We start from the raw sequence: 16642 nt of genomic DNA on the forward strand, positions 1-16642 counted from the left end.
CGGCCCTGATTGGGCGGCCGGTGGGAAAGGTTAAACCAAAAAATGTTTTACAGCCCCGGTGCGTGCCGGCAGCTCTGAAATTAATTGCGGCCGGGGCGGGCTGTATCGCCCGTCTGCCTCGCTCCGCGCCGGCCCGCGGCGGCTGCTGCTCCCTCCTGCCTCCCCCTGCGCTGCCGTGCCGGGGGAACCGGGCACCATGAAGTAGCTTTTTTTTTTTTTTTTTTTTTTTTGGTGTGTCTGTGTTTGTGTGTTGTTGCCTTTTTTTTTTTTTTTTTTCTCTTTAGGTTTCAGAAGGTTTTTTTCCTTTTCTACCTTTTTTTTTTTTTTTTTTCGTCCGCTCCGGCTCGGTTTGATTTTTCTCTGATCGGTGATTATTATTACCATTATTTTTTCCCTCCCCGGCGGTTCCTGTCCGTGCTACATGACTTGCCAGCGCTTGAGACTGCGGTCCAACTGCGCTGCCGCCGCCGCCGCCACCGCCGCCGGTGGTGCCGCCGCCGCCTCGGCCACCGCCACCGCTTCGGCCGCCGCCTCCGCCGCCGCCCCGCGCGCAGCTCCCTCAGCCGCCGCAACTTTCCCCCTCAGACTAGTGTGTGATGTTGGACATGGGAGATAGGAAGGAAGTGAAAATGCTGCCGAAATCCTCCTTTAGCATAAACAGCCTGGTGCCCGAAGCCGTCCAGAGCGACAACAACCACAGCAGCCACAGCCACCACAACAGCCACCACCCCCATCACCACCACCATCACCACCACCACCACCACCACCCGCCGCCGCAGCAGCCCCAGCGAGCGGCCGCAGCCGAGGAGGAGGACGAGGAGAAGGGGCAGCACCTCCTGCCGCCCCCCACCGCCACCGCCTCCGGCGCCCTGGAGGTGGCCAAGGCGGACATGCTGGCGGGCAAAGGCGAAGCGGGCGCGGCGGCGGCGGCGGCAGCGGAGCTGGAGGAGAAGGAGAAAGCGGCCGAGGAGAAGAAGGGGGCGGCGGAGGGGGCCAAGGACGGGGAGAGCGGGAAGGAGGGGGAGAAAAAGAACGGCAAGTACGAGAAGCCGCCGTTCAGCTACAACGCGCTCATCATGATGGCCATCCGGCAGAGCCCCGAGAAGCGCCTCACGCTCAATGGCATCTACGAGTTCATCATGAAGAACTTCCCATACTACCGGGAGAACAAGCAGGGCTGGCAGAACTCCATTCGGCACAACCTCTCGCTCAATAAGTGCTTCGTCAAGGTGCCCCGCCACTACGACGACCCGGGCAAAGGGAACTACTGGATGCTGGACCCCTCCAGCGACGACGTCTTCATCGGGGGCACCACCGGCAAGCTCCGCCGGCGCTCCACCACCTCTCGGGCCAAGCTGGCCTTTAAGCGCGGCGCCCGGCTCACCTCTACCGGACTGACATTCATGGATAGGGCAGGATCCTTGTACTGGCCTATGTCCCCCTTCCTCTCCCTGCACCACCCCCGGGCCAGCAGCACTTTGAGTTACAATGGGACCACGTCCGCCTACCCCAGCCACCCCATGCCCTACAGCTCAGTGTTGACTCAAAACTCCTTGGGAAACAACCACTCCTTTTCCACGTCTAATGGGTTAAGTGTTGATAGACTAGTCAATGGAGAGATACCTTATGCCACTCATCACCTCACAGCAGCAGCTCTGGCCGCCTCAGTGCCGTGTGGCTTGTCAGTTCCCTGCTCCGGCACCTATTCCCTAAATCCCTGCTCTGTAAATCTCCTAGCAGGACAGACGAGTTACTTTTTCCCCCATGTTCCTCACCCTTCAATGACTTCTCAAAGCAGCACTTCAATGACGGCCAGGGCAGCCTCCTCCTCCACGTCGCCACAGGCGCCCTCCACTCTCCCCTGTGAGTCCTTAAGACCTTCTTTGCCAAGTTTTACAACGGGACTTTCCGGAGGACTTTCTGATTATTTCACACATCAAAATCAGGGGTCTTCTTCAAACCCTTTAATACATTAACATCCATGGGATCAGACTGTAAGTGAACATTTTACACACATTTGCATTGTAAATGATAATTAAACGGAAAAAAAAAAGCAAAACAAAAAAGTCCAGGTATTTTTTATTAAGTCCCCCATTTTCTGTACGTTTGTTCAGTCTTTAGGGTTGTTTATTATTCCACCAAGGTGAGGAGTGTCAGCAAGGTGCAATGTGGGGAGATTGCATTGTAGACTATGAAGTTTGGAAGACAAAATTATAGTAGAATGTGTATCTAAATAGTGACTGCTTTTGCAATTTTCTTACTCAAATATGATAAGTCTATCACTAAAAGCCACCCGATTCTCCATGTTTGCAGTATTATAAGTTATCATGGATATGTCGGTGGGTGCAGACCTTGAAAGAAAAAAAAAAACCAAATCAAACTACTAAATTTATGAAAACTATATAAAAAACCTTAAAACATAATTTGTATTTAAGCAGAATTAATACTGAAAAATGCCCAAGATCTAGTTTTGGCCATTTATTATTTTATTATTTTCTTTACCGAATTGCTTTTTTTTTTTTCTTTTTTTGTTCATTTGTTTGTTTGTTTACTTTTAGACCAAAGATTGGGTTTTAGAAAATGCACTCAGTGTACGAAGTAATTTAAAAAACAGCAACATTATTTCAGTTTTCAGCACTGCCCGTTCAAATGAATCAGAAGGGGACAAAATTAATGATTGCCTTCAGTTTGTGTTGTGTATATTTTGATGTATGTGGTCACTAACAGGTCACCTTTATTTTTTTTCTAAATGTAGTGAAATGTTAATACCTATTGTACTTATAGGTAAACCTTGCAAATATGTAACCTGTGTTGCGCAAAAGCCGCATAAATTTGAGTGATTGTTAATGTCGTCTTAAAATTTCTTGATTGTGATACTGTGGTCATATGCCCGTGTTTGTCACTTACAAAAATGTTTACTATGAACACACAGAAATAAAAAAATAGGCTAAATTCATATATACTTGATAGTTTTTTTGTCTCTTTTATTAACCTTAATGTGGCAGAGGCTTTAAAGTTACAGTGAGATCAGAGTGCTGCTTATTGCACAGTCCACCATTTTTCACATGCTCCTTTCTTTCTCCCCCCGCCCCCTCCCATGCTGTCTTTAACTGCAGTATTTTCAAATGTAAAGGATCAAGGTATTTAGTCAAACGCTACGGCCACTATTTTGATGTCCATTTTGGGGCAGAACTCTTATAAAGTCTGCTTTAAAATTGTTAGTAGGATGTTTTACTAAAATCTGACTTAGGCTGAAAATGCTTAGCATTGCATATGCATGCAAATATACATGCATACATATACAATTTAAGTATATAAGCACACGTTGGGAAAAAGGCCAAGGTGCATTATTGTATACGTGTTCTTCCTGCAATCTCTGAAATGCATTCAAAGACTTACTGTACTGAAATAAATTAATTTCCTCTCTGATGATTCGAGATATATTAGCGAAGGATGTGTATGTGTGCGTATATACACACACATATCAGCTATAATACGATCGTTTGACCAAATTTAACCAGCTATGATATGTGTGTGTATAAAATATAACCCTTATCTTAAAGGAGGGCTCTTCCGGAAGTACCTAGGCTGTATGTATTTATATACTTTTGGTGCTGCGGACACTTTGGCTTTAGGAATTGTGCAAGTAGCGGTATTTTTTGGCAGCCGGCTCTCCGCTGTGGCCCTTGGCCGGGCGGGGGGGCAGGAGCCGGGCAGGGTGAGGTGAAGGCGCAGTCCATGGCAGGGAGGCAGGGCGCCGCGGGCTCACGTGACACCCTGCCTTGCATACCGATGTTTAAACGTTTTAGGGGGTTAAAACAACCTACAAACCAAACAAACAAACAAAAAAAACCAACAAATCAAACCTGCATGGATGCACTTACATGTAAAGTTTTGAAAACTCGTCTCTTTTTCTCTCAGCGCCTGCTGAAGCCCAGTAATTCACGCGGGCGTCCCTAAGAAAGCTGCGTTGCCCGGAGAATCTATCCCTTCGTTTCGAGGGGGCAACGCTGCTAGTAATTTTAAGAAGCATTTAATCCTCGAAAGAATTGGTGTCTTGATGAGTTTAGGGAAGCCTGTAAAGGCCACAACTCTTGAAAATAATTAGAAAACTTGTGCAAAAGGTTTAGGAACTAATTGGATCCCGCGGTGAGTCCGCAGAGGACAAGTTGTTCATTTGTTACGTTTGTAGCCCAAACTGAGCTCTGCAGCAGTGCAATAAAACGGCGACTGCTCACAATAGGCCGAATGAAAAATAATCTCTAGGTCGGAGATGTTATCGCAAACGCTTTAAAGAGCTTATCTTAGAAAGACAGAAAAGAGGAAGAAAAAGAAAAAAAAATGCCAGGGGGTGAATAATGAAGCAGTAGAAAATCTGAATTCTTGCAAACGTGTATTTGTCGTGCTGAAAGCATAAGGGGAGGAAGAGGGTATCTCCCGAAAATAAGTAATATATAAACAGATGCAAACAGATCTACAGGAAAGAGAGAGAAGTGAAAGGTTATGGATGAGAGATGGGACATCCTGCTTTGTACTGTGTGGGGGAGAAGGAGAGAACTCTCTGATATTCTTAGCTTTCACTCTCACTCCTGCAATTCAAAATTAATCATCACTATGAGAAAACGATTGCTTTGTTTGGGGATGGAGAGATGATACCACCACTTGGAAGCTCCTACCCTCCCCCATTTTCTTGACTCTATTGTCATTAAAACAAGTGATGCAAAAAAAAAAAAAAAAAAAAAAAAAAAAACAAAAAAACAAGAACACAAAAAAAAAAAGAAACAAAAACAAACAACAACTAAAAACCTCTTTTTCAACAAAACTATAGGAAATAATAAAATACAATAGGTGTGATTTAAATTCTTGGAGCCTAGAGTCCTCATTCTGTGTACTAATGCCTAAACAACTTAAAAGAGCAGCATCTGCTGCAGCTGACAAAGAAAATGATTTATTATTTACCACTTGCAACTGATTGTATGCTGTAGGAAATCCAATAGCACATACGTAAAATCTTATTTTGTTTGCAATGTAAAAAATAAATCTGCTGTCAGTGTACTGAAGGGAGGAAAGCGACAGATCAGGTTGGAGGAAAGCACAATCTCACAATATCAGAGTCTGAGGTTGGCTAATAAGCATTAATTAGATAAGCATGATGCACAATAATTCCTGAAAAGGGTAACCTTGATGTATGTCTCTCTAGACTTAGTTTAAGCCAGCACTCGCTCCCAGAGCTCTCCTTTAGGCTCGGTGTTGCAAAGTATTGCCTAAGGAGTTCAGGCGCCACAGACTTTTCACTCTTTCTCTTACACCAGGCGCACGGGTGATTGCTGAGCTGGTAATTTATTCAGGTTTCCATGCAGGTTACCAGGAATCAGACTATTTTTGTAAAGGAAAAAAAATAAGTACAATCCAAAACAAAAATAAAACAACACCAGGAAATCGCTAAACTTGTCCTGGATTGTGTCAGGACTTCTAAGGCCCTAGATATTTCTTTACCTCTGCCTGCTCCTCAGACAGAGAAACCCTTTTGTTCGCTGTGGCTGATCATTGCCCAGGCTCGTTCGGCACTGAATTTGAGGTGGTGGCTTGTTTGTTTTTCTTTTTGTTGTTGCTTTATTGTTGGGTGTGTGTGTGTGTGTGTGTGTGTGTGTGTGTGTGTGTGTGTGTGTTTGGTGGTGATGGGTTTTTTGTGGTTTGATTGGGTTATTTCTAGGGGGGGGGGGTGGTTTAGCATACAGCATTTCTGTTATCTGATACTTTTTTCCGCGGTGATTTATGTGTCAAATCCTCAAGCTAAGCTTTTAGGATTTTTTAAACATGTACATTTCTAGGATGATGCAGTGTCTTAGCGTCGTTTCTTTAGCGTTTCCTAATTTAGAGTGTTTATGGGGGACGGGCGGTCTTTATGGAATTAAGGAGCTATTGTTATATTCTTAGTTGATGTTTGAGGTGATTAACTTTGCTCGCGTAGATCGTAGGAGAAGAAATCTGCTCATCAAGAAACATCCAATTATGACTTTAAGACTGCCTTTGCAAACATGTTTGAAGCATAATAAACAGTAACTCGAATTTTCAACGCGATATTTGGCCAACAAATTTTTGTCATATTTTAGATATCTTCCTTTTGTTACAGTAAAATATCATCCCTTATGTGGAATGTATCCTTAAGAAAGGGTTTAAAAGAAAGTGAACAAAAATGTAATTTGGCTTAAATAGCACAAAACTTCTGCTTGGGGGAGTGACATTTTTAAAAATCTGATACTTGAAAAAAATTGTTTAACCGGGACGTCATTTTGCTCTTTATAACTTCTTCTGATGATTATTAAGATTTATGTCAGAAATTATGATTCAGGTACACACCCCCTCACCACTTGTGTTAATATGAGGTCTCAATCACCATGTATTCAGTATTCACTCAAGCAAAACTCCCACTGAACTCCGGTTACGTTTTGACTGAACTACATCAGAGTTTTGCTTAAGAAAGAACACTGAGCAAGACTCCTTTTATTAGCGACTTTATTCTTTAATTGTTATATTCTCCCTTAGGATGGGAGATAAACAAACAAACAAACAAAAAAGTCTGCCTGTAGATAATCACCGCTATTGCTCTTAATTGTGTGATCGCGAATAATACACCAGCCCGAGAAAGTATATGAGCATACATCTTACGCTACTACAAAATCAGCGATTGGCAAGAAATATGTATACACACATAGACACACACAGACTGTAGAGGTGTATATCCATTGCATTAGTGTCTGTAGTAGCTTCTCTGCTTTCCTGTGCACTGAAGTGTTCTTGTTTTTAATACCTTCCCCCCCCAAACCCCTTTCCGCCCCATGGCGAAGGTGCCCGGGTAAATGGGTCAAAAACTGGCGGGCAAATGGGTTAGGAAGAGGTGAAGGTGAAGATCAATAGAGGTTTTAGGGCTGGCTGTATCTGTTGTGCTGGGTTTGTGTGACTGTGCCCAGAGGGCGGAGTTCCTGCACATTCCTACCTCACCGGAGAACCTGCCCTCAACTCCACTTCAGCTACTCCAGAGAGATGGGACCCTCCAGAAGAAACCTGCCCAGAAATCCTTCCCGCCAGAAGGGTAGGTGCACTTCAAGAAAATCTTCCCTACCTCTTATCCCCACAGGCAGATCCATGTGATACGAATGAATAGAGATGACAGACTTCTGTCTAAACGTACAGTTTCCCCGTGGCCCCCGATAAGCAGGTCGCCCGTGCAACCGAAGCACAGTTTCAAAGCACCGGTTACACCAAAAACTGTGTGTGCCTAATGTCAGGATTTTCGCTCTCTCTCTTCTTTTTTTTCTTTTCGGTCTCTTCCTCAAAGTGTTTCCTCCCCCGGCCTTCCCCCTCCCCCTCGGGCTCTTTCGTTTCAATCGGTAAGTTGGAAGTTTCTTCGCCGATTTAGCAGTTCTTGTGGTTAATCTGTAGATATTTTAACTTGTTTTGTTAACGTGCTCTTTGTTTGCTTGTTTGCCACCTATGTCAAAGAAAGTCACACGGGTGCAATGTTGTGTTTGCCTTTTTTAAGATGCCAGGAGAAAATGCCTCTACCTGCAAGAAAGGCGCACGATGGCACCTGGGGATAGGAGTCGTCCGACGGCAGCGGGTGAGTGAGGATTTTACTCATCTTTTACACCCAGGAATCAAGTAACTTCACGCGCGATTTTTGTCCTTTGGTTCCAGAATGGGAGAGAGCGCCATTCCCGCAGATCCCTGAGCATGCTCTGCCTTTTTGATCACAGCACAGAAATATTACGGAGGCTAGGCAAAAGTCCCCTCCACCACTCATGTCGGGAGGAAATTTGGTCCTTTATCCATCTCTGCTATATGAAAGACGATTTTTAGCATGGCGAGTATAGGCGGACTCTGTAATGTATTATTTCTAAAAATTCTGAGCTTGTCATTTGAGAAAAGCTACAGGCTTATCGCACCTTTTGGGGTTGTGTAAAGTGTGCTAATATCCCTAAATTTCCAGGAAAGCGACTAAATGCAGAAAATTTTGGGAATCTAGGAAAGAGACCTTGCAAACGGCCGTACTGAGCTGGATTTTGCTTTGAGTGTTCCAGTGGAGAAAATGTGCCCTTAAAAGGGATCACGGGCAACGTTCATGTCCATGAGAGAGCTGCAGGCACTCTCCCTTTGTCTTCCCATTCTCCAAATTCCATGACTGAGTTTTGTATACGTTCAGATTTACGTGCTGAATTCTCGGAATAGGGGCAGAAGTTTAAACGACTGATAAAAGTGATGCGCTCATTGCGCTCATCCTTGCGGGTGGGGGCAGGCGCGCAGCTGCGTGGGCAGGACCCGGGATGGGGCCCTCCGTGGACCGACTTCTTCTTTTGCTGTCCTGATGTGGTGGAGGGGAAGAGTCACGGCCGGTGTCCCACCCGGCGGATGACTTTGACCCCTTTGCTCCTGCCATTTTTGACCTTACAAAAATAATTAATTTTTTAATATACAGCAAGTTGAGTTTTCTGCGACGCTGTGCTTGGGACGCCTCAGCGCAGGGGCAGCGGTACTGAGCGCCTGTCTTTTTCGCATCGCAGAAAGCGACGCAGGTGCAGGGAGACGAGCGCTCGCACACGCACAGCACACGCCGGCGGTGACTTGTGACATCTCCGCCGGCGCGTTGCGTGCGCGGTGCAAACCCGTCCGGGGATGCCCCGTGGGTGCCGCGGGGCACCGGTGGGGCCGCCCACGCCCTGCGCTGCGGAGGGCGGCATCCGCACTCGCGTATCTCCGGGACGGCAGGGACCGGCGGCGCCAGCCCCCGGCGCCTTCGCGGTGCGATCGAAACGGCGTGCCCGCACACGCGTGTCCGCGGGGCGCGGCGGGGCCCGGCGCGGCGGCGGCGGCGGCGCTGCGCCTCCGGCGGGCTGGGGGCGCTCTTGGCCCGCGGGAGAGCCGCCCCGCCGGGCCGCGGCACCGGCCGCGCTGCGCCCCGCAAACCGCGGCGGCCGCTCCGGGCCTCTCCCGCGGCCCGGCAACCCCGCCCGGCGCTCAAACGGCGGCTTGCAGGCGGTGTGTGCACTGAGTCCGCGCCGCCTCCCTCCCCTCGGAAAGGAGGAAAGATCTGAGGTGTCCTTCTCCACGCAGACTTGGCGTTGCCTTCTTCTAGCTACCAAGAGACAGATGTTGCCCTAGGGAAAGGCGTTTAAAGACTTCTTTCCCAAGAACTAGTCCGGGATGCTTCGATCCGGGAATTGGATTGTTAAACCCACCTCTCGCTTCACTGGAGCAAAACAAACCGGGGAAAACTTGAAAAACAAAAATTAAAAAAATTAATTAAACTGCCAAAATAAACAAATAACCAAAGCAACTACCAGCAACCTCCCCTCCTCCCCCACTTCAATACCATGTAACAGAATACAGTATCAGGCTAGCGAATTAGACTCAAAGCGAGCGGATTTGCTGCTCTCAGTCGGGGAAATGAATGCAAAGTCCATTTCAAAGAATTATCTCTAGGGAGTCCTCCAAGTGTATTTGGGGTTATCCGTGATTTGAGAGGAAAGACTAAACGAAAGGGGGTCTGAGAAAAGCCTGCCATTGTCACCCTACCCTAAGGTGAGTAAAGCATCCCTGTAAAGCTAGCTGCAAAGAACTGCTTAACCTAAGCCCGAGAGGTGAAACCTCTCCTCGCCCGGAGCCGCCTGACCAGGGAGCCTGAATTTCGAACTACAAAGGCGGCACGAATCCTGGGCTCTCTTGGGTTGATTTTTTTTTTTTCCCCCCGCGGTGGGGAATTCAGAGCTCTTTACAATTGGTTTCGCAGGGGCATCTTTTACAGGAAAGCAGAAATAGGTGAAAGGAGCTCTTTCCCTTCGGGGCGCTCCCGGCGGCTCTCCCTTGACGGTGGCGGAGGAGCCGGGTTTGCAGCGGCCGGCCCGCGGGGGAGACCTCGCCGAGATCCCCATTAACTTGGAGGCCCTCCAGGCTAAGTGTTTGCCCTGCACTGTTCACTAGTGGAAGGAAGAGAGCCACTCTCCGTCGCCTCTCGACCCCACACCCCCACCTTGCCTGCTTTTACTCAGAAATTTCCTTATCTCAGGTATTTAATATTAGTTAGACTACTAAGTTAGTTATATCCAAGAGAAGACACATACCTGCCAAAAAATCTGACCTAAGCCTAGCTATAGAGTAAAAAAGATGAACCTTTTCTCAGCCTCAGAACACAGCCGGGGGAGAAAAAAAAGAGAGAGAGAGAGAGAACGAGTAAAAGTATTATCATTAAAAAAAAAAAAAAAAAAGCAGAATCTCATTGCTCATTGTGAAGTGTGGTATATCCCAAAAGGATGCAATCCTTTTATAAATTAAGGAAGGGTAACATTCACTCGTTACCAAACTGTTCTTTTGAGTAAAAAATCTTGGCGATGTTATACTATAAGTTGCGTTTCATATCTTTCTATGGTGCTTGCATGCCCAAACACAATTTCATCGACACACCAATATATTTTCTAATGAGGATGATGGCACCGATTAGAGTTTTCACTAGTTTCACTAGACCCCGAACAAAACAGAGCTAGGACAGATAATTAGAGAGGTCTATGGTTGAACATATCATATAATCGTTTATATATTTAATGCTGTGGCTCACAGGTTACTTCATAACACGCTGGTGATAAGTAAATCTCCTTTTAGATTTCTGAACTGACTTCTGATGGCGAGTGGGTCTAGAGGGCTCTAAATGCAGTCTAGATTTTGTGCCACAGTGGTACAAAATGCAAAGTGTATTTTTATTAGCATATAGTATACACATACTCTTATGGGTTTATAAGAAAACAGATGAGAATTCTGCAAATAAAAATGACATTGTTGTTTCATCAATGAACTTTTCCCTCTATATTTATATTTCTATAGCTATACATATACACGTGTATACACGTGTATATGCACGTATATATTTGTCCAATCTTTTCTGACTGTGAAGGTGTCAGCTAGCATTCATCAGAAAAGGCAGCTCTTTTCTTGCTTGCTTGTTTATTCTGTTTGAGCAAAGTTGTTTGTTTTGCTGGGAAGCGTAACTTGCCTTTAGTTATGTCATCACTATCATTTGTATTTAGATGGAAGGGTAGGACTTATTACCTCTATTTTTATTACTAAATCAGTGGAGGTAAAAGTACTAATAATTAAATACAGATCTCTGATTGCGGGTTGGAACAGCAAAATCGATTGTCTCTTCATCAATAAGACAAGTGTTGAGTAGCTTGCTATTGATTAGTATGTTTATTTATGCAGATCTTTAGGTATTTGCTTACATATTTCGGGTTCTTTGTCTGCTAATTATTATACCAGATTGGTTTGAAAGAAAGAGCTTAGACTGGGAAACACACTTGACAGATCCATTCTTAGCTAACCTGATAGTGGATTATTGCAATCCAATAAGTTTAACAAATTACTTATACGTGCTTGCCTTTCGAGCAATTAGGAAACCGTTTCAGATTAAAATCCCTTGTTGCATTCGGGGTCGGTTCATTTAAATAAAGGGGCATTATGTTTAGATATTTTCCAAATGAAAAAATGGGTTTCTGGATCCGCAGAGGCTGAACAGGGGTTGATGTGTGCTTCGCCTTCCAGGCCCTTAGGTTCCTTTGTAAGTGTAAAACACCTTCCCAGCAACAGAGTGGCCCCTGGGGTTTCCTCATAGATGGAAGGTAGTCTGAATATCGAAATCAGAAATCGATATATTAAAAGAAAAAAGCCTACCAAACCAAACCAAACAAAACAGAGGGGTCGGAATCCAAATATCAGAGCGCTCAAAGCAGGCGGTATTTTGTGTTGCTTTTTTGGCTTAATGATTTAATCGGTCCAAAAGGAATCGCCCCAGCCTCTCTGCTAAACGGTCTATTTTCCAGCCATTCCCTCTCAGGACCCCAGAAGGCTGACATTTTGATCTATTTTTTAAACACGCTTTTCCAGCCGACACCTGCATTTTCTTTCGCAGCCGTTCAGGGTAGGGCTCTGCTCTATCACCGCCTTCCCCGCGCCGCTTCGGCTGTACCGACACAGGCAGCTCGGCGGCGGGCAGCGAGCCCGGGAGCAGGGACGGCAGGCGGGGCCGGTGTGAGAGCCGGGTGCAGGGGGAAGGCCGCCTCCGCAGCCCCGCGCTGCCCCGCGGGGCGCAGCCCCCGCCGCCCCGGCCGCCGCCTGCCCGGGGAGCGGCGCGGCGGGAGCCCGGGAACAGGACCCGCGCGCGGCGCGGAGCGGAGCGAGTGCTGAGCCCTTCTTCACTTGCGTTCCTCGTCTCTTGCTTTCGGCAAGTTTCGCTGGCGCGGGCGGGGCGGAGGATTTTTCCTCTTTCTTTTACCTCCAGGAACTGCTGCTTTACAACCTGTAGAGATAAGACAGCCTCGCATCAGATGATCACAGAGATAAGTAATCTCTCCCCTCGGCCAGTGGTATAGCTGACAGTATGCTCTTGAATCTTAGGGCGCTAAGTCTTTCCTGTGAATGAACGAGAAAACACTCGACAGGTCGTGAATAATCGTTTTAATGAGTGTGTAAAAGCGTGCGACGGGGTGCACGGAGCTGTCGGGTTAAACAAACAACTTGTACCCTGACGAAATCCGATTGTTAAAGTGCAAAGTGGTGTCAGTCCAATTTCCATCCCAGTTCTAAAAACCACAGATCTAAGTCGCGGGAGTCCAATTTTCCCCATTAAGAAAAAAAACAATATTTTCTGAACGTAAGTGCGATCGTCCCTAATGTTAGCCTTTGGCGAAAAAAGACCAGTTGCATATTAGAGGTACCGAAGCTATTTTTATTACTTTTTGCTATTTTTAAAGACGATAGTTAAAAAGTGTCTATTTGACATTTTCCTATATATTATCAGATCAATGCGGTAAATATTTTCCTTTTTTGTGTGTCCGTCGCCTCCCTCTCCGTATGGCTTTTTTTTTTTTTCACAGATCACTGGAGGCAAACATCGAATTAATTGGATCTCAATGACTGAGGTTGGTAACTTTGTATTGAACTAAGGTTATCTCTGTCATAGTGTTCAGGTGTTTACAAGACATTTTAGCGCTTTCTAGAAAAGGTAAATCCAGACAACATATACGATAAAATTAAAAGGGCATTACAACATTGTTTACTTAAAATCCAAGTTATACTGCCCATATGTAAGGAGATAATACTCTATGGGTCTGTAATAATCTATCTAGAGGTTATAAATTTTTTTAATGGATGTGTTTTTTGGTTTTTCTTTCTATTTTTTAATATTTTTTTTTATTTTTTAAGCCTGACATTGGAATAGCCATGTGTGTTTCCTGTACAACTAGAGGGCCTTCCTTGCACTATTTTGTAAAAGCAAATACCACTCTTCTAAGCCCAGTGATTATTTTTTCAAGGTTAGTAATGACGCATATTCCTAATGTTTATTGTTGCTAAAGACTTTCAGACTGACTGCAGGTCTGGCACTTTCTATGAAGAGTCATTTTCAGATGTGTCCTCCCTTTCTTTGAAAGTACCGGCTTGAGCAAAGTGAGGTGAGGCAAGGCAACCCCAGCTGGAAACCAACGCTTTTTAAAGTTTCTCTGCTCTTTCGATTAATACTCGATTTTTCACAAATAATATGACATTGAAAAATGAACGATAAGATAAGCTGTATTATCAGGCTATAGACATATTGGGGACCCAATGCAGTGGCATGAATGTGAAATTTACTTTTGATACTTGTGGAAGTCGAATCTGGCCATTCATGAATTAGATAGTAGTGTCCATATGGCATTGGTCTCAAACTCATTTCCAACGTTCATAGCAGTTTGAGTTAAAAGATAGTTTTTGGGTTTGGTTTGTGGTTGGGGTTTGGGTTTTGTTTTGGTTTTGATTTTTTTGGGTGGGTTTTTTTGTTTTGATTTTTTTTGGTTGTTGGTTGGTTTTGGGTTTTTTTGTTTGTTTGTTTTTTTGTTTTTTTTTTTTTTCTCCTCACAAAGTCAGTTTTGTTTTGTGCCTTAGAAACTATGTAGACATTGAGAACAGATATCAGTGAATTTCGTGTTTCCAAGTGTGGCAGAATCGTCTTTGCATACCTTCCTCTGAAACCAGCGATAGAAAGCAAAGCGAGAAAGAAGTAAAGAGAGGGAGAGAGAGGAAGAAGGGGAAAAAAGACAATTTGGCCCCGCTGAATTAGGTAGCAGATCTATAACTAAGAAACCATACAATCATATTTAACAAGCATCTGATGAATGTTCTGGGCAATTTCAAACATGGCTTTGTTCAGACTATATGACTTGAAACACATCATTTCCCGGACCAGTGTGAACGCTGGAGACTCAAAACCAAAATGTCCCTACCGTTTTCCTTAACTCCTTACATGAGAAGAAAAGGGACATAGGTTCATTCCCACGGAGGAAAGAGAGAGGAGAACGAAAGACAAAGCACAAGGACATACGCCTCCGGAGCACAACAGCACAGAAGTCTGCACCCTGAGAACCAGGGAACATTTCTCATCCCCCTGAAAGACTAATGCCCTCCTCCTGCCACTGCAATTTCCTTTGCAACAAAGCCGTACATTAAGTGGGCATGGTGGATAGTAAGGACCTACCAGTTTCTTGCTGGAGTTCTGCTAATAAATAAAATTCTAAATGTTCAAAACACTCTATCTGTCACATTCACAAGATAGGTACTGTAAATTCCTGTTGAAAATATACAAACAGAGATCCAAGAGGTTGCCTCTGTTTTTGTATCTCTCTCTCACAAGAAATGCTCTATCAAAACATTAATTATATTTGAAAGGGAACAGATTATTTGTTTGAGAAAGAATTACATTATTGAATTTATATTCCACGCAGACCTCTCCTCCTGTCTGCTGAGAGGGTTGAACTGTAAATCTGCCTCAAATTATTTACCCCTAAAATGTAAGTAGGTGTGTCATATTAGAGTAGTAGAGAGATGAGAGATAATCTGTAGGTGCTTTTAGACACCTCTGTGGGATGGGTCGTTAGGGAATGTCGGAATGAACACGAAATTGCAAATCTAACATGTGAAGAACATACACGTTTATTCTTTGACAATGAAAATACAAACGCACATAGAGATGCAGAGTTGAACCTAGTTGGTTATTAAACATGATGACTCACGGGAGTTTGGGCCCGCAGTTCCTTTTTGTTTAGTTGGTTTTGCTTTGGTGTTTCTTTTTGTTGTTGTTTTTTGGGTTTTGTTTGGGTTTTTTTGTTTGTTTTGGCTTTTTTTTAACGCTTTCATGCACATCTTATAGTAGCCGATAGTTGAAAAGCTACTGACCGTGTGGTGAGTCATCACGTAAGTCAAGAGAAAACTCTTAAAGATTGTACCTTCTTTCATGCTTTAAAAAACAATAATAAAAGGGTTAAATAGGTGCCCTCATACCATTGCCTTTTTTCTGAGAAAAATAGTGATTTAGTGGGACTTTATTAGGAGCTCTTGGAAAACTCTCCTTGAAGTCTCCTTTTTGCACTCTCTGCTAGCCAGACCTTCAGCATTTCCTAACCTACCTCCAGACAAGTGTTTTGGCAGGAATTGATGTGAACAGTCCGGTCAGAAAGTTTTTTGGTGCTGTTGCGTCATGCTTGGGGAAATTCGTCACTGAATCAGTGCCCTTAGTTTGGGACCCGGGGAAACCGTGTTAGCACCAGGTCCTGCAGAGCTGAGCCCTTTTCTCTATTCCTGTATTTCTTGAGCCCTGGGAAACCGAAGCCATGGGGCCTGAAGGGCGGTCGCAGGGAGCACGGGAAGGTGGGGGTGGGCGGACTTTTCTGCCTTGGATGTGCCTGGGATGTGCTCTCTCCCTGATTAGGTATCTGTGGAGGAAGAAGGTGACGTGACGAGAAAAGCCTGACAGCCAAAGTGGGAACTGTCCGGGAGAAGGATCCGTGATGAATGAGGTCTGCGAAGTCATGATGCACAAGCAGCCCAGGACAGTGTGCTGTTATCAAATGCCGGGTTTTGTTCGCTAGAATCATAAAGAAAAGTGGGGAGGGGGCGGCGGGGTGGCGGGGGAGGGAGATGAAGGTGAGGTGGGGGAGGGGAATCCTGGAGAGGGGGTCAGTGAGGACTGGGAGATCGGAGAAATCAGTGGCTGTAATGTTAGCGCGAGTTCATCGTCTCCCTGGGAGAAGGAGAAGCTGCATTTGTCAAATGGGCTAGAGCCCTGACGGGAGGCAGAGGCGCCATCGGAGCGCTCCGAGATGCGGCTGTGAAATGTGGATCCTGACCGACCCGAGGGACAGTACTTTATAACATAATCTATCCCAAAGTCTTCCAGGCAGGTGTACGAGGTTTAGTCAGGCTCTTCAACAATCTCCGACTCATCGTAGAGAGCAAGTTCTGCCCCGGGGCAGGGGATAGGATGGGAAAAGCAGTTGTGAAGTCTTACTACATAAACTAAAATCCTACTAAAATTACAAACATTGTTTTATTCCTGGAGTAATTTCGTGCAGAACTGGAGCTTCTTCCTTAGGTTAGGCGGGAAGGGCTGCCGTGGACAAGCCTGTAACTTCTTGAATTGTTTTTGACCGTGCACTGTATTGCCGTAATGCCAATAAACGCTTTAAACGCGTCCTGCTAGCGGCCATCAGACGCTCCGGCCCCTCAGGCCCGGTCCAAAGGACATCTGGCCCAGTTCGGGATTTCTGGGTCACTCCCTACCTTCGGA

The 16642-nt window shown here is 45.3% G+C and overlaps 1 protein-coding gene across 11 annotated transcripts; it reads left to right on the top strand.

Moving 5' to 3' along the window:
* Positions 1 to 57: 57 nt before the first annotated feature.
* On the top strand, positions 58 to 16547 carry FOXG1 (forkhead box G1). 11 transcript variants are annotated; one of them, XM_072930182.1, is made up of 6 exons: positions 58 to 7093; positions 7544 to 7621; positions 12921 to 12965; positions 13249 to 13496; positions 13966 to 14867; positions 15785 to 16547. In XM_072930182.1, exon 1 carries the CDS (start codon positions 597 to 599, stop codon positions 1974 to 1976), a length of 1380 nt encoding a protein of 459 aa, XP_072786283.1. In that variant the 5' UTR covers positions 58 to 596; the 3' UTR covers positions 1977 to 7093; positions 7544 to 7621; positions 12921 to 12965; positions 13249 to 13496; positions 13966 to 14867; positions 15785 to 16547. The 11 variants fall into 11 exon arrangements, with proteins under 11 accessions (XP_072786283.1, XP_041572672.1, XP_072786285.1 ...); XM_041716738.2 differs by having other exon boundaries at positions 13249 to 13358; positions 14802 to 14867; XM_072930184.1 differs by lacking the exons at positions 13249 to 13496; positions 13966 to 14867 and adding an exon at positions 7340 to 7391.
* Positions 16548 to 16642: the final 95 nt, after the last annotated feature.

Source organism: Taeniopygia guttata, chromosome 5 (assembly GCF_048771995.1).
Source record: "Taeniopygia guttata chromosome 5, bTaeGut7.mat, whole genome shotgun sequence".
NCBI classification, from domain to species: Eukaryota; Metazoa; Chordata; class Aves; order Passeriformes; family Estrildidae; genus Taeniopygia; species Taeniopygia guttata.

Coding starts and splice junctions, on each gene's coding strand:
- FOXG1 (XM_072930183.1), top strand. CDS start 597: ATGTTGGACATGGGAGATAGGAAGGAAGTGAAAATGCTGCCGAAATCC.